This window comes from Perca flavescens, chromosome 2 (genome assembly GCF_004354835.1).
Source record: "Perca flavescens isolate YP-PL-M2 chromosome 2, PFLA_1.0, whole genome shotgun sequence".
NCBI classification, from domain to species: Eukaryota; Metazoa; Chordata; class Actinopteri; order Perciformes; family Percidae; genus Perca; species Perca flavescens.
The window spans coordinates 34,918,658-34,935,407 of record NC_041332.1 but is presented as its reverse complement, the minus strand read 5'-3'; the positions used below and the strand labels follow the sequence as shown (position 1 = coordinate 34,935,407).

Genomic DNA, 16,750 nt, shown 5'->3' with positions numbered 1-16,750 from the left:
CTCTTAAACTCTTAAACTTTACCCTCTGCTGCAGCAGGATAAAGGTGTATACCACAGTAGCGTAGCCAGAAATATTAATTAAGTGGGCCTGTGGGATGTTATGTGTGCAAGAACCAAAGTTATCTGTAGATCAACCATAACTGTCTTTTTAGTCTTAATTGAAGTTCCCATTAAAAAATATTTTAGAGTATTTGCCTACAATGGTATACATTGTATCGATAGCAGGCTACTGGTTTCGTTTACTGTTGTTTAGCAAGTTTCAAGAAATAAGGTGGCAAAGGCGAGCTGCAACAATTATTTCGTCATTTAATGCTGCAATGATTTCCATAATAACCTTCACATGTGTTGTAAAAAAAAACATTTGCAACATTATATGCAACAACATCCCATCAGATTTTTTAATAGCAAGGGTAACCACACAACCAAGGTTTGTTCAGGCTAAGCCTAAAAGCTATTCTCACAACGCCACTACATGGCAAAAACAAAACTGACAGCATGCCACTTTAAGTAAGCATCATGTATCCATCAATAAAGCATAAGTGTGAGATTAACAAAGTTTGGCTTCATTTATAGGCTATCGTTACATTCGCAACTCCTCAGCCAAGACAACAATATGCTGCAGTTCTGTAAATATGCTGCAGGGTTGCTAACTATTTCCAATATACACTTTTTATATAGAGTATATTGTTTGAAATGGTCTTTACACCCCGACAGCAAGAAATAAATATGTATGGGTGTGGGTATGGGCTTTGAAAAAGGAGCGAAAAAGATCAGTCATCTGTAGCTGCTGTAAATCCTGTAAAAACGTCCACCAATCACTGCCTCGCCGTCCGGTTGGAAAGAACCAATCAAATGCCTCCTCACCCCGCTGCGTGTACTCTACCCCCTCCTGTGTACGAGGTCAGTGAGCATCGTCGCCGCATTGCTAACAGTAGTCATGTTTGTTATAAACATTCGGTGTGATAATATTAGGTGTTTGCTTACCGGTGATGAGACATGAAGTAAAATTGCCGTTCTTTCCCTGCTCTGCTCTAAAGCTGCCCCACAGCGGTGCCCATGCCCGTCTGTGTGTGGGTCGGAGCACCGAGGGCATGTGGAGGGGTTAGACGGAGCCCCAAGGAGATGCTACTTTTAGATCTACTCACCTTGCCTTTATAGAGTTAAAGAGACAGGCTACTTGCTGATTTAAATCCAGCTCTGTGTCATGTTAGTGTGGGCAGTGTGTACAGATGAACAGTGTTTGGCTTCCCTCCCTGGCACCAGCGCACAGAGTTCTCCATGGAGCACTAACATGACACTGAGCAGAGGGGTATTGCACAAAACCAGGATAAGGGATTAAGCCGGGATATTCAGGTTATCCTGGATGAATTTAGCTTTGACTTGGTTGCACAAAAGCAGGTTGAATTAAGCCCAGCCAAGTAACCATGGCGATTTATTCTTTGCGGCTAGCCTGCTCCAGAGCAGGCTAACAGGCAGGGTAAGATTAATCCTGGAGTCTGATGTGTTTAATTAGCTGACACTCTGATCCGAAATAAACGTGTTTAACAGTTATTCCGTTGTCTTCTGAATATGTTCTGCTTCATTTTAATTAACATGCATTACTTGTCACTATTGCTGTCACGAGTTTGATTTAAATCCTACTACTGCAGTTGTTGAGATGGTAATGGTAAAAAGTGGGACGAGGAAATGGGCTTTTCCTCCGCTGCTGTCACCGTGAAATGTGCCCCGTGCAACGCGGGGAAGCGGGGGGAGGCGGGGGGGATCCTCCCACACCATGCAGCGGACTCTAAAATGGGACTTTTAGCATCAATAACGACGACAATGGCACCTGACCAAACGTCGTTTTTTTTACCAAATGGGAGTGAGAATGTGGTGGAATGCTACAAAGCTTCTTAATAATTTTAATTTGGGGCTGTCATTGTCATAAAAAACAAATGAAAAAAAAACATGAATAATAACAGGCTACATTGTTTTACAGATAGCCTATGCTTACAGTGTGTATTGAAGTCACTTCTTTTTCTAGTTTTTGTCCAGTCAAGCTTGTTCTGTATGAACATTAATTGTAGAAGGATATTTAGAATTAGACATAGCTTATGGAGATCTGTGCATATGGTTGTAAAACATATTGTCGCATTATGAATAAGCTTTGAAATTAAGCCTAGTCCTTATAAATTTCCCAGGAACAAGAATTATTTTTTATTTATTTATATAGTGCTTTACAGGCTACTCAAAGACACATTACACTAAAACCAGCACATTTAGCGCATAAAAACAGATACAGCAATAAAACCAACACATAAAACAAGCATATTAAAGCAATTAAAACGTGGAGTGACTAATAGGCCTAGATTTTTTTAAATCCATACGTATTCAGTCGGTCCGCTATTGTCTGTCGGGCTTTTTTTCCGTTTGATAACAGCTGTATTTCCCTTTTTGCATATTATGTTTCACCTCCTCGTAAATTTCCATTAGAAGCTGCTGCTCAGCGGGTGAAACATATGCTGCACACGTCTTTTCCATTTCTGCATCAGTAAATCTGTGATCGATACCGTGGTCTATTTAAGAAATCCGTGAACGTGCACTTATCCCAGCTATGTACACCTGGCTCGACATAGCTTCACCTACTTATCCTGGTTCGGCAAACGTGCAACCGATTAAGCCGCGATGAGTGGATCACACTAAGTCAAGCTGCGCTTTTTCATTTATCCTGGATTTCTTTATTCTACTTTTGTGCAATAGGCCCCTGGTCTAACATCGGCAAAGTATCCCTTTAACTTTATTCAGAGTGACCCAGACAAATGGGCTGAGCAAGATAATTTTTAAGTTTTCCAAAAGTAATCCCAAAGTATTTAGAGTACATTACTTAACTTGAGTAATCTAATGGAATATGTTACAAAAGTAACTCTCCGAACACTGGCTCTATATCAAATATTACAGCAAAGTGTGACATTAATAAAGTACCATCACTGAAATGGAAAGCTCCCACCTTTGAGCAAATAAATTAATCCCAATCGGATAGAGGACTGCTGCTGCTGATAGGGGATAAAGCTAAACTAGAATTAGCACCTCGCAGTTGTATTCTTCCGCCAACCAGTCAAGTTGCAGTTTACATCCATGTCTGTCTAGATTCACATAATATATGTAGTGAAGACTTTGAAGCAATTTAATAGCAAAGTATTAGGTGTATTTTTTGGCAAAACATGGATTCTTCACTCAGATCTTCAGCCCGGCAGCACAGAAGATCTATTATCCATCTTGACCTTTGACCACCAAAATCTAATCGGTTCATCTTTGAGTCCAAGTGGACGGTTGTGCCAAATTCAAAGACATTCCCTCCAGGGGGTCCTGAGATATCGCGTTCACAAGAACGGGACGGACAGATTGACGGATGGACAGATGGACGAACGACCAGAAAAACATAATGCCTCCAACCACAGCTGTCACTGGCATGGAGGCATAAAGAAAATTTTCTTACAGCGATTATGACCTGTGCTATGTAGACTACACAGTGTTTGTGATGTATGAGTTTCATTTCACAGGTTTGATTTAAACTATTTTCTTGTGTTATCTTTCCTCTGCCTCTACTTTGCTCCAGCTAATGAGGCAGAGAGAAGAAAGTTAGAGACAAATAATTTTCTGGCAAATTCGGAAACAATCTTCAGTTTTCTGAAGACAACAGAGGGTTTATCCTCTTCTACAACAAATTTACCTAATTTAAACAGTAAATTAGATGAGAATGATTTGGCTTTCTATTAAAAAACTTTGCTTTATTTCAGGATTTAGGGAAATTCCTTGATGAGTCACTTGCTGTGTCTTTTAAGCCTATTTTAAGCCTGTGTAAATCACTCCTCTATCACCATGTGCAAAAGTACCACACATAGCCTACAAGTTATTATTATTGGTGTGTGTGTATTTGTGAGTGTGTAGATCGGAGTGTGAGAACTCACAGGTGTATGGTGTATGTATGGTGTATTTTGTCACTTACCTCATTCCTTGTTTCATGTGTCAGCAGCTGGGAAGTGTGTGCGAAGGTATTCTCTGGAGCGAAAGTCGGCCTGTGGAAGAGGAGAGGGAGGACGAGGATGGAGGGAGCCAGAAAGAGAGGGAAAGAGAAAAAAGCAAGAAAAAGAGATTAAACATTTCACTTTCCTTACACACTTAACACGTTCTTCTGAAGTTTCAAATTACAATTAGCCTAAGTGCCTTGATGCTGACTTTACACAGAACAAACCAAGCGCTTCTGTTTGCTGCCAAATCTGACAAACAATGTAAATTACTGTGAGACACAGTGGGTTGTTTGTACAAATGTTTCTGAGGCAGCATTGCCTTCTTAACATCATTAGGATGTTACAGTGCCTGAACTCTGGTCCCTACATAAGAAAACCTTTTTTCAGATGTTTAGGGAACAGGCCTATATGAGAATTTAGGGTTATTAAAGGAGTGCCCCAAGGCTCCATATTAGGGCCTCTCTTCCTTATATATACAGCTGCAGCTGTTTGTGGACATATCTGTGTCCTAGCCCAGACATCCATTGAGGGGATTGATCTTTTTATTTCCAAACAATGTAATTATAATTAATTCAACCTTATTCAATTCACTCAACATCTGTGTTTTGTAATCATCATATTGTCCGACACTTTACATGCACACTAGTCCCTGTTATGTCTCATTCTGATTTCATATTTAAAATACTATATAGAACCCAAGCAACCTGGTTATTGATATCCCTGTATCATTGTAGCATTATCTAGGTTTCATTTGCGCAGGTGTGTCTTTTTACTCCTCCACATCCCAGTCTGTCATTTCTGTCCTGAAGGAATTATCAGAGTCTGACTTTCATTTTAAAATGTCCTGATGGCATTTCATAATCCAACATTTCTTATTAAAACCATACAGTTTTCTGAGCACATTTAGCCTAAATTAATTACTGTAGTAATTGTGATGTTTGTCCCATAGTATTTGCTATCATATCTTTGGAGAACGATCTGTTGTTTCAGCAATGTCTTTAACTTAAGCATTAAAGTGCTCATATTATGCTCATCTTCAGGTTCATAATTGTATTTAGAGGTTATATCAGAATAGGTTTACATGGTTTAATTTTAAAAAAACACCATATTTTTGTTGTACTGCACATTGCTGCAGCTCCTCTTTTCACCCTGTGTGTTGAGCTCTCAGTTTTAGCTACAGAGTGAGACATCTCACTTCTGTTCCATCTTTGTTGGGAGTCGCACATGTGCAATAGCTAGGTAAGGACTACTAGCCAGTCAGAAGCAGAGCATGAGGGCGGGCCTTGACAGTACCTAGATAAGGACTACTAGCCAGTCAGAAGCAGAGTGTGAGGGCTTGCCCTGACAGTACCTAGGTAAGGACTACTAGCCAGTCAGAAGCATAGTATGAGGGCGTGCCCTGACAGTAGCTAGGTAAGTACTACTAGCCAGTCAGCAGCAGAGTATGAGGGCGTGCCCTGACAGCAGCTAGGTAAGTACTACTAGCCAGTCAGCAGCAGAGTATGAGGGCGTGCCCTGACAGCAGCTAGGTAAGTACTACTAGCCAGTCAGCAGCAGAGTATGAGGGCGTGCCAAGCATTATAATGTGTGTTACAAAGTGACGTAAAGGCTGGACTACAATAGAGCTGTTTGGAGCAGTTTGTGAACAGTGTTTTCTGTTTGAGATGGTAAGTCCCTATGGGGGGGGACTTTGGGCTTTTTCACTTTATAAACCTATTACAGACCTGCCAACCTTGAAAAACTTTTTTGAGTAGCAACTTACTGATTTATTGTCGAAGTTCTGGTTCATGAACACAGCGGCACGCACGTGGAATAAATGTGCCATTAAATGTCTAATCTGTATACATTTTAAACCCTAGAAAATAATTATGTTCAAGTAGGCTACTTGAATTAAATAAAACAATTTAAATTATCCGTCATATTTAATACAATTAATTGGATCATAATATAATCCAATAAAATAAAATATATTACACTGCATAATGAGCACTTTTACTTTTGGTACTTTAAGTATATTTTGATACTTTTGTACTATTGGGAAGATGTTGAATGCAGGACTTGTGACAAGTAATTTGTAACTCTACAACACAGTTTTTTCTACTTTTACTGCAATACATAATCTGAGTTAGTCTTCCACCTCTGTCTGTAAATCACCAACAGTCGTGCATGAATACCTGCAGCAGTGTTTAACACTGAAAACACAGCTCAGTTCAGCGTTTACTTGCAGCTCTGCTACAGTAGCAGCTAACCGCTAACGTTACCTGCCGGTCACATCGTCTCTCACAATGAAGTCCTGCACGGATCAACAGACATTAAAGTCCGCCGGCTGCTCGCTCTCTTTGTTAGGCACACCGAGCAGATTGATGCGCTCATACAGAGCCAATCTTTGCAGATGTTACCGCTCGGTGTTTGGCTATCTAATACGCCGTTAGCCTGTTAGCTTGAGCTTTGAAGGCGCCGAGCGGCCAGCCAAAGTCCGACAGACACCGACACATTCCGCACATCCTCCGCTCAGTTTAACCGTTAACCCCCCGGTACCGGTCAGAGAGGCGTGTCTCGGCCCGGTGCGTCCAGCGACGGACTCCGGTCAGTTTTTAATTAGCCTACATTAGTAACAGTTAATTTTGTTACGGTATGAACTTAATCCTAGGAAAGGCAAAACATATAAGACCTTTGTAACGAAATCCAAGACTTTATAAATGCAAGGCATTATTTATTTAATAATATAAATAAATAATATTTCTCCAAAGTTGACAGGTAGGCTACGTAAATTAATTAATTTCACAATTTCACCTATCTACATCAAATCAGTTTACCTTTGCAAGCACCGTCCTGCCTTGGGGAAACCAACCAAACTAAACGGGAATGAGGGAGGAATGAATAACACATTTGATGCTTTCGTTTTACGATCAGTTGCCGATATCCCATGGATGTATTAGCGATATCCCCGCTTGACATTAGAGGAAGGGACCCGACGGTGTGATTGGTCGAGCATTTCCAGCATGCTCGTGGCTGCTACCTGTTTTAGCCATAGGTTTTAGCTGCCTACTAAGTGTTAGACTGAGACGGCTACTGCACGTCAACGAGTGAACTCAAAGCAGTCACCCGATTTTCGCGTAGTTTAAAGTGACAAATCGTATCACCGTATTTTGATGTCAAAATGCGTATCTACTACGCAAAATGCGTACAGGTTGGCAGGTCTGCTATTACATGCACAACAAGATATATAACACAATAAAAGAAAGGGAAAAAGCCAAAAAGCATATGAGCACTTTAACAAAATACAAAACTTTTCAACCAACCGCAGCAGTTTAGAGGATCTAGTCAACCTGCACCATGTCAATGTAAAAGATGCAATTTCTCATTTATAGTATATTTTTCTTATACTTCTACCATACTGAGACATGCCGGACATTCAATATGACGCTTCCTAACAGCATCAAACGGAGGTTACACATACACCAACTTTTGATCAATGCTTTGATTCAGTGAAGCTGTTTGAATTCATAAACCTGGTCTCCTCTGCTCAAACTGCTCTACAGTCATCTGATGCTGGTTATGCCATTTAGATGTGAACCGCTGGCAAGGACCTGTGTGTGTGTGTGTGTGTGTGTGTGTGTGTGTGTGTGTGTGTGTGTGTGTGTGTGTGTGTGTGTACATCTCATGTTGTACCGGAAAAATGTGAAGCCATGCACTAGAGACTGACCGATAAAGGATTTTTAAGGCCAATACCGATACAAATATTTGATGATGTAAAAATCCGATATATATATTTTTTTAATCCAGAAACGCGTAACATACATTTCCCTAACATTAGTTATTTGTAGTTATTTATGAGTCCTCACTAAAATAATATGATAATGCAGTTTAAAAATAATAGTTTGTCTCAACAGAACAGAGGAACATTAAAATATATTAAAGTTCTGATAAATAAAATGTATAAAAATACAAACTTAAGATATGAAACTTAAAGTCCTTTGAACAAAAAGACAATAACAAAAACAAAAAATCAAAGAGCGCAGCAAACAGGGAGGTTGTAGAGCGCCCTCTGGTGGACAAACTATGCAACACCAACACTCATCATGGTTGAAGGGGGTTTTGTCCGGTTTGATTACATTTTTTTATATTTTTTTTATATTATATTTATATCGGTCAGGCTCTAGAAGCCACTATGTCAGAAAAAATTAAATAAAAATCACACACTAATTGAATAAACTCTTCACTGCCTGGAAGTGCTGAATCATGCTATGTGTGTATAGATTTCTACATATAAAGTGCCTGTGGTGATCAGAATTACTATTTTCTGTCCCTGCACAGATTGCTGCTCCCTACCTAGTGGTAAAAATACTGAGTTGAGAGGCAGGTCTAGGAGCTACAGCGGGAGAAATGGTGGAAACTCCAAAACAGAATGGAACAGAACAGCAGGTTGGAAACTACGTATTTACAGAGTGCCATAAAGACAAATTATGCTTGGGGGCCCATAGCTGATTGGGCTGGTCATGCATGTAGACACACACACACACACACACACACACACACACACACACACACACACACACACACAAATGCAGTTGGGTTGTCGAGGTTGAAACACTATATGTAGCAGCTGTGAATCAAGAATCAAATAAACGTATTATAAATAATGTTATGTAATTTTGTACTCTTACATTGAAGGTTTGCTGCTTCAATCCAGATGAATATTGAAAAGTATTTTCTGCGAGTGAAAAAGGCCCGTGTTAAGGATGAGGACCAGCCTGAACCGGAGGTATCAGTCTGAAACAGAGCTCAACAGTCCCACCAATGGAATTAGTTATGTTATTCATTTGTTTTACAGTATTTTCAGGCTTCAACCAGTGAAAGACAGGGTCAGGGAGAGAAAGAGATCGATTCGTTAGGCATTGAAGTAAGAGAGGAGGACAGCATCCAACAGCGCGTCACCCCCCCTCCCCCTGTGTTACGGGGCGACACCCCCCTCGCCACAAATTGCTTTCTAATCTGTGGGAAACACCGATTTATGATCATTGGATCAGCATTCAGCCATGCTAGCAACAATTTCATTCTGTCGGCCAGTTGGTCCACCACTTTGGTCTCAAGAACTATTTTGATGGATTGCAGAATACTTTGAAATGAATTACTTAACTGAATTAATGAGGATTAAATGTACCCTTACTTGGTCTGGTACTAGCATATGGAGGCTAATGTTAGCTAAATGTTAGCTGCGTTGTGACCGACATTGGCGAGTCAGTTCACTGACTTGATGATTTTCTCTTCTTGTGCTACGTTATGCAGGCGTTATGTTACATTATGTTTTAGCATTTATCATTATCTCATGTAGCCACAGTGGCTACTGTTGAGCAAAAGTTACTTCCAGCATCCTGTCGGCCAGCAAGACTTTCCATTAGAATGTCTGGCTGGAGAAATATATGACAATGAAGAAGACAGCTTAATGCCATGGTAGTAAAACTTGAAATCAAGGGGGTAAGCTTCGCTTCAGAACTCGAGCCATCATGGCGCCGTTTTGTTGCTAACTGGCCATCACCTCCTGTTAGCATTCCGCTGACCGCCATTTTTTTTTTACGTCACTTGACTGCGAATAACTTTACATCTGAAGCGTTTAAAGACTCTATTTGTCCGTTGTTTAGTTCCAAAGAAACACGACAATGTATAAAAGGCTCCATTACCTTGTACCTCACGTTATGGCTCCGTAGCAGACGTTTTTGTAAAAATAGGCTAACGATTGTGTCATAACCAAGTGACTTACTGTCGCATAGTAGAGGAATTACCGTATAGTACAGGAGAAGCTCACAGGCAGTTTCGACTTACATGAGATGTTCAGGTTTAATTACTAATGTTAACTAGCATGTTAGTGATCAATAATTAGCCTGTGCCCATGTTATCTCCTTACATACACCTACAGTCTCCGTATCTGTAAGATTGAGATTTCTCTTGGCACAGCTACCAGAAGACTTCCAACTTTCAGACACGTTGCTCACGTCACATTCTCTAAGTTGGAGGCTGCGCAGTAAAGCTGGCCATCACCGGAAAAGTGCTTCTAATAGCCTTCACTGGTCTCCGTCCAGAGCAACGGGGTCTATTGGTCCATTATATACTGTCTATGCTTGAAATGTGTCCATTCAGTGTGGTATAACACAGTATCATCCAGCAGCAAACATGCTAGCCGATTAGCTCGCTAGCAATAAACTGAGCTAACACCACCGTTTTACCTTTTATTTATTTCATTTGTGTAGGAGCTGGAGCAGGCAGATTTGATAGATTTGTATTGATCCCAAAATGGGAAATTACGACGGCAGAAAAATATCAGACACACCGCACACATACAGAAATAATAAATAATAAATGATCGCTCTTTGTGTACCTGACAAAAATAAATAAAAACTGTAAATTGAAAAATAAATGTCACAGCTGTGATGCTGCATAGCAAAGAAAAAACCCTGACTGATCAGTTCAGAACTGGTTTCCTCTGGCCAACGGTCCCTGGCAAGGTGGGAATGCACACATGAACAGATGTGCACTACTGGCTCTCTGCAGGGCCATTTGGTACATTCAGGTCACACAGGTCTGGTGGCCTGGGGCAGGTCTTTATTCTCCAGCCCTCCAAAGCCCCTTAAGCCCTGCAGCTATGCCAGCCTACTCAACTCCTTCCAAATCATTTTTATATAATTCTCCTTCCCCCTGGAATCCAGCTCCCCTCACTTACTGTTTTCACACCAAATCCTTTCTAATCATTAAACCCTTTACTCCTGGGGTCTCATTTATAAAAGTGGCGTACGCACAAAACGGGGCTGAAAACGTGCGTACGCCACATCCCACGCAAAGCTTGTGATTTATAAAAAACAATCTCGACGGGAGAATGTGCGGTCCTCCACGCAAACTCTGACCCACGCGTACGCACATTTTGGAGACAAAATAGGAATTGGCGACGCAGATGGTGAGGTGGTGAACTGAAGTCAGACTGCAAAAAGTAAATGGGAATAACTATAAGAGTAGAAAAAATAAAAAATATTGATGCCTTGCACATTTTTTCACTCCATATCATCCACGTTACCATGAAGATTAAATCCAGCAGTGTTATTTGCGCTTGTACTCAGTGATAACCGTTCCATAAACTGAAATCTTAAATGAAAAATTGTTCTTAATATTTAATCGGCGCTGTCTCACCGTCACATTGTCCGCTACGGAGCGCAGGAGGAGGAGATGGCCCGACTACATGGAATACAGGATAGCATCAAATACCCTAGCATTAGATAACTGCAGAACACAGTGTAAATAACTAAATATCTGTCTTTAAAACTGTGCATATATCATCAAATGTCAAAGTCTGGAAATACAGCCGTTAATCTCTCGCGCAATCGTTAAGCTCTATGTCCTTGTTATCGGTCTAAAATTTAATACTGTTTATAACAAACCCTGCATGAAGAAAAGTGTGTTTGCCTATTACATTTCGATTTCAGATTGTATCTCGGGGTGGGGGATACCACTAGTTGTTGCTGTGATTTTAGCAAGGTGTTAACAATCACTAATTGTTGTAGACTAAACATATAAATACTGCGGTGAACCCGTGTGTAATGCTGCATGATGGCACTGCTGGCCCTGCAGGAGGACAGCAATGGAAGAATCAGGAGAAAAAGAGACTTCAGGGACCATGACGATGACTGGCTCATATGCCGATTTAAATTCCCTAATATAGCTGTAACAGTAATATAGCTGCGCTCTTGGATCTCTGTACTGAATTGGGTCCAGTAGAGAGGGCAACGCGCCGGAACCGTGCCATCCCGGTCCAAATACAGGTCCACGCCACTCTGGGTGAAACCGGCTGTTTCCAGAGGGAAATGGCAGACAGCTAAGTATTTTTTTAAATAAATATTATATATAATCTTCAGCTTCATCACTAAGGCTTCTTTGGATATAATATATAGTTCTGTTAAAGCTTATATAGGTCTGGTATATCGAAGCTGTCCCCGAGTGCCGTAATGCCTGCTGTTTTGGAAGATTTTATTAATAAAGGTAGTCTATAGATCCGGTTACGCTGTGCGACAACAGGCCGACATTATAATTCAATTGGCAGCAATTCCCGAGCGTCTGAGAGGATTTTTAAAGGTTTGTTTGTTTTCTCCGCCAGTCGTCATGATTCGGCATGTTTCGGTGTAACGAAGAACAACTGCCAGGGTCATTAACATACTGATCAGCATTCACAAGGTGCTTTACATTGACTATTTATGGTTTAAAATGGGCGTGTACAGGGCGGGATAAGAGGCTGATCCACGTACGCACACTTGTAGTCAATCTGTGATTTATAAAGGGAACATTGCTTACAGGTGTGCGTACGCACGGTTTTATAAATCTGACTTTTTTTCGGTGTACGCCAATTTGGGCTTTTGGGCGTACGTACACTTATAGTAAAGATCCTACGCACAGTTTTATAAATGAGACCCCAGATCTCTATGCCTCCCACCTCTCTCCCTCATATCCACCCCAGGGCTGCGCTTTCGTCTCTCTCCAACTTTCCTCCAATCTCTCTGTGGAGGTCCAGAGTCCAGTGGCTGAAGCACCAGAATGTCAGACAGCCATATATTAACATTTAGACAACCTCGGGGCCTGAAGGGGAGCGTTGAAATCATTCACATCCTCTCTGCACGTTAAGAAAAGTTCCACGAGCCGACTGGTACAGCCGGTGTCAATCTTCACAGATGTTTTACCCCGTCCGTTGTCCGTGACCGTTTTATGGCTGTAGGCTTCTCTCTCTCTCTCTCTCTCTCTCTCTCTCTCTCTCTCTTTTTCCTCTAAGACTCGTCTGTTCCCTTCCAATTACATTAAACACAGTGGCCCTCATTTATGAAACGTGCGTACGACCTAAAACAGGCGTACGACGGGTGTACGCCGATTCCTACGCAAAGCTCGGCATTTATCAATTTGGACGTGAGCGTAGGCTGCAATCAAATCTCACGTCTGGTCTGAACTCGTGTACGCAAGTTTTCGAGTCAGTGTGGACTTGCGGTGCAGCATATAATCAGTTTAACAGGAGAAGGAGAAGTCATCAGCTGATCACGTATCAGTAATGGCAGATCTGGCTCTTTTAGAAGACCTCTATGCGCCGATCTGCAACATTGTTTTAGCCTGTGGGGTTCTGCACAACATCGCACAGGAAGACACGGTGCCATAAATGTAGCGATGGAGCCAGATGACCCGATGCCCAGAGAGCAGTGTCCAGAACAGCCACCAACTGAGGGCTATATGAAGGAGACAGGATATTATTATTACACGCGCTCTCCCTCAGCTGTTGCCTCGTTCCGACAAACACGAGTAAAATAAAAGACACTGCATAAACTCCGCTACCGTGTGTTTATGTAGGCCTAATAGATTGCAATAGAAGCTTGTATATTACTATTAGGACTATAGAAAATGCGTCAAGGATGTATAAATTAAATAGGCTAAACTTCAACTGGAGTCCGATTTACTACGGCAACACTGTTGACTGCATCAGTGATCTCTTTTCATCCCGCATTCTTTCTACAGCCTTTAATACCAGTTTTCCGGCTGCCAAATAGTACACACGTTAGTGCAAATGAACCAGAGATATCAGGGTTTCAATCTCCACCTCTGAAAAGTTCCACTTCTCAGCCGGATTACGTCTCGCCATGTCGTAAATTGTAGGGGCGAGGCCTCAAAACCCAGAATATATTGGGGCGTGATATTTAAATGACGATCGTTTCCAGCCGCCGCATTTATCAATGTACGACCATTCTTACGCTCGGATTGGTGTGATACGAACTTTTCATGAATCCCACGTGAAGCCTGTCGTAAGATGATTTCTGCGCTCATATCGGCGCTGGTTTCTACGTTAGGTTGATAAATGAGCCTATGTACGTAGGTACCTGAAGACACGGACCCTACGCAACCGGTTTCTGAGCCTGAGTATGAAAACTCTCTGCTTCTGGGGGAATTTCTGAGTCTCAAAGTTGGCAAATCTGCCAAATTCTACTTTGAGTGTTGCGTCATTAGTGTGAAAAACTGTTCCTGTCTTTTTACTAGGTGGGCTAAAAGTTATTGTGAACCTAAATTGATACGTGGGCCTGATCCAAATTAGTGAGGGGCCGGATTCGGCCAGCGAGCCTTGAGTTTGACTCCTGTGCCATAAGGTGTCTTTGTCTCCGGGCAGCATAAAACATAACCAGTACTAGCTGACATGAAAGAATAGGGCTGGGCCATATGGAGAAAATCAACTATCACAATATTTTTGACCAAATACCTCGATATCGATACCACAACGATATTGTAGTGTTGACTATTGGTGCTTTCACAAAATATTTACACGAGATTTTTAATAAATAATCATCAGTAATGTGGATATAATGACTAAGTGGGTAAAGGCAAATAGAACAGTTACAACAGTCTGGTAAGTTCAGAAAATTACATCACTTTACTGTAATACAGCCTTTAAAACCAGGAAAAGACAACATCTATGCCGTATTATGATATTACAAGATCCCAAATCTATGCCGATAACTAGTCTCATATCACGATGTCGATGCAATAACGATATATTGCCTAGCTCTATGAAAGAACAATTAAAACGTGCCCATTTGAACTACATTCCTGAAGACCTCTACTACTTCTGCTCTGTTTACTAGCAGATCACAGCCAGGCGTAGTTTCTCAAAAAACTACACTGTACTACCCCAGTTAATTCACTACAAACCAGTTGATTCAGATTTCTTTTTTGCGACATTTCAAAAGTTGAAATTTGCTTGAAAATTGAATGAAAACACGGCTAGTATTATGCTTACAGATACTTCTGGTTCCCCCCCCCCCAAGTGGCAAAATCAATGAATTCAGCTTTAAAGGAACACGCCGACTTATTGGGAATTTAGCTTATTCACCATAACCCCCAGAGTAAGACAAGTCCATACATACCCTTCTCATCTCCGTGCGTGCTGTAATGCTGTCTGACGGCTCCAGCGGCATCAAGCCAGCACATAACATGCAGGTGAATGGTTCCAGTAATCCTACTGCTCCGAATAAGTAACAAAATAACACCAACATGTTCCTATTTACACGTTGTGATTTATAGAGTCACAGCGTGTACAAAAAACAACGTAATATGAGACACAGCCGTCTTCTAACTGTAAACAAACCGGGAACTATATTCTCAGGCGGAAGAATATAGTGCTTGGGCGGAGTGATATGCTCGCAGCAAGCCTGTCTGAGAATATAGTTCCCGGTTTGTTTACTGTCAGAAGATTGCTGTGTCTCATGTTACGTTGTTTTTTTGTACACGCTGTGACTCTACAAATCACAACATGTAAATAGGAACATGTTGGCGTTATTTTGTCACTTTTGTCACAATTCGGAGCAGTAGGCTAGTTGGAACCAGTTACCTGCAGGATCTGTGCTAGGCTAAGCTAATGCTGGAGCCGTCAGACAGCGTTACAGTACGCACGGAGATGAGAAGGGTATGTATGGACTTGTCTTACTCTGGGGGTTACGGTGAATAAGCTAAAGTCCCAATAAGTCGGCGTGTTCCTTTAAAAGAAGCATTTGATGATGCCTGATGCCCAGTGGATGCAGTGGAGGCTGGGACTTGTACATACTGATCTATATCTTAGTGTCTACACATTCAAATCTGGCCTTTAGTTAGTATATAAATGTGCTGCTGTCTTCATCTTTGCATAATGATGACCAAACAGCAGCTTATAATGACTCCCAAATTAATTTCAGTAACTGCCTAAACACAAAACTCAGCACATACAAGAACCTCGTTAGAAATTAAGGGGGATCCATGTGACCAAAAACAGGTACTGAAAGTTTCCAAACTGTCTTTCCTCACACACTACTTTACAGTCACACGTTGTGTAGCTCTGGAAGACACAGAAAAGTGAGACATTATTATTCATAGCTGGAATAGCAGAGCAGAAACAGGGTGGAGCACAGTGATGGTGTGAAATTCCGCTAAGGATATTCCTTCATAGTTAGCAAGTCTCAACAGTCTCACAGTCTGGTAAAAAAAAAGAAAAAAAAGTGTGCTGTTGGCATCCTCGTTTGTGTGAATTAGTGTGTGTGTGTGTGTGTGTGTGTGTGCGTGCATGTTAGCACAGCTGCATGTGTGAGTGTGTATGTGTGCGTGCTTGCTAATATGGAGCGCGTTTGTGTTACTGGAGAGGTGACAACAACCAAAAATACTCCAGCTCCGCAGGCCTGAATAATTCAGAGAGTGGAGACGGAGCAGTGTGGGGTGGGTGTGGAGATAGATGGATGGATGAGAGACGGCGGCGACAGCAGAAAAAACAGTCCAGTGAGTGAGGACAAACAAAGTCGGGGAGAACAAGGAGGTGAGAGAAGAAAAGTTGAAAAAGTGGGAACTCATCAAAAGCAACACACGCACACTTTGTTATGGCCTGCTGGGGTGCACAATACATTTTTGCATCTGCAGACTGCAGCGCTATAACAAACTAAACAATAAAACCAAAAATCCTTGCTTCTTACACACAAATATATGCAGGTATTCAATACCTGCACAAAAAACACACATCAGCAATATCTCACACACCCTTGCTTCTTACACACAAATTCTTAGACACAAATATATGCGGGTCTTCAATATCTGCACAAAAAAAAAAAAAAAATCACAAATCTCACACACACACACACACACACACACACACACACACACACACACACACACACACACCTCTTTTCCCCTTATATCCACACATAAAATGCATTCTT

The 16,750-nt window shown here is 41.4% G+C and overlaps 1 protein-coding gene across 3 annotated transcripts in view; it reads right to left on the bottom strand.

Moving 5' to 3' along the window:
- The window catches only part of LOC114548901 (endonuclease V), a 124,759-nt gene that overhangs the window by 46,365 nt on the left and 61,644 nt on the right, over window positions 1–16,750 (bottom strand). For all 3 annotated transcript variants that reach the window (XR_003691449.1, XM_028568935.1, XM_028568944.1), the window contains one exon: window positions 3,986–4,055. Coding sequence is in view for 2 of the 3 variants with exons in the window: in XM_028568935.1 (XP_028424736.1) it covers window positions 3,999–4,055 (57 nt within the window). In the remaining variant the exon portion in view is untranslated. The remainder of the gene's footprint in view (window positions 1–3,985; window positions 4,056–16,750) is intronic.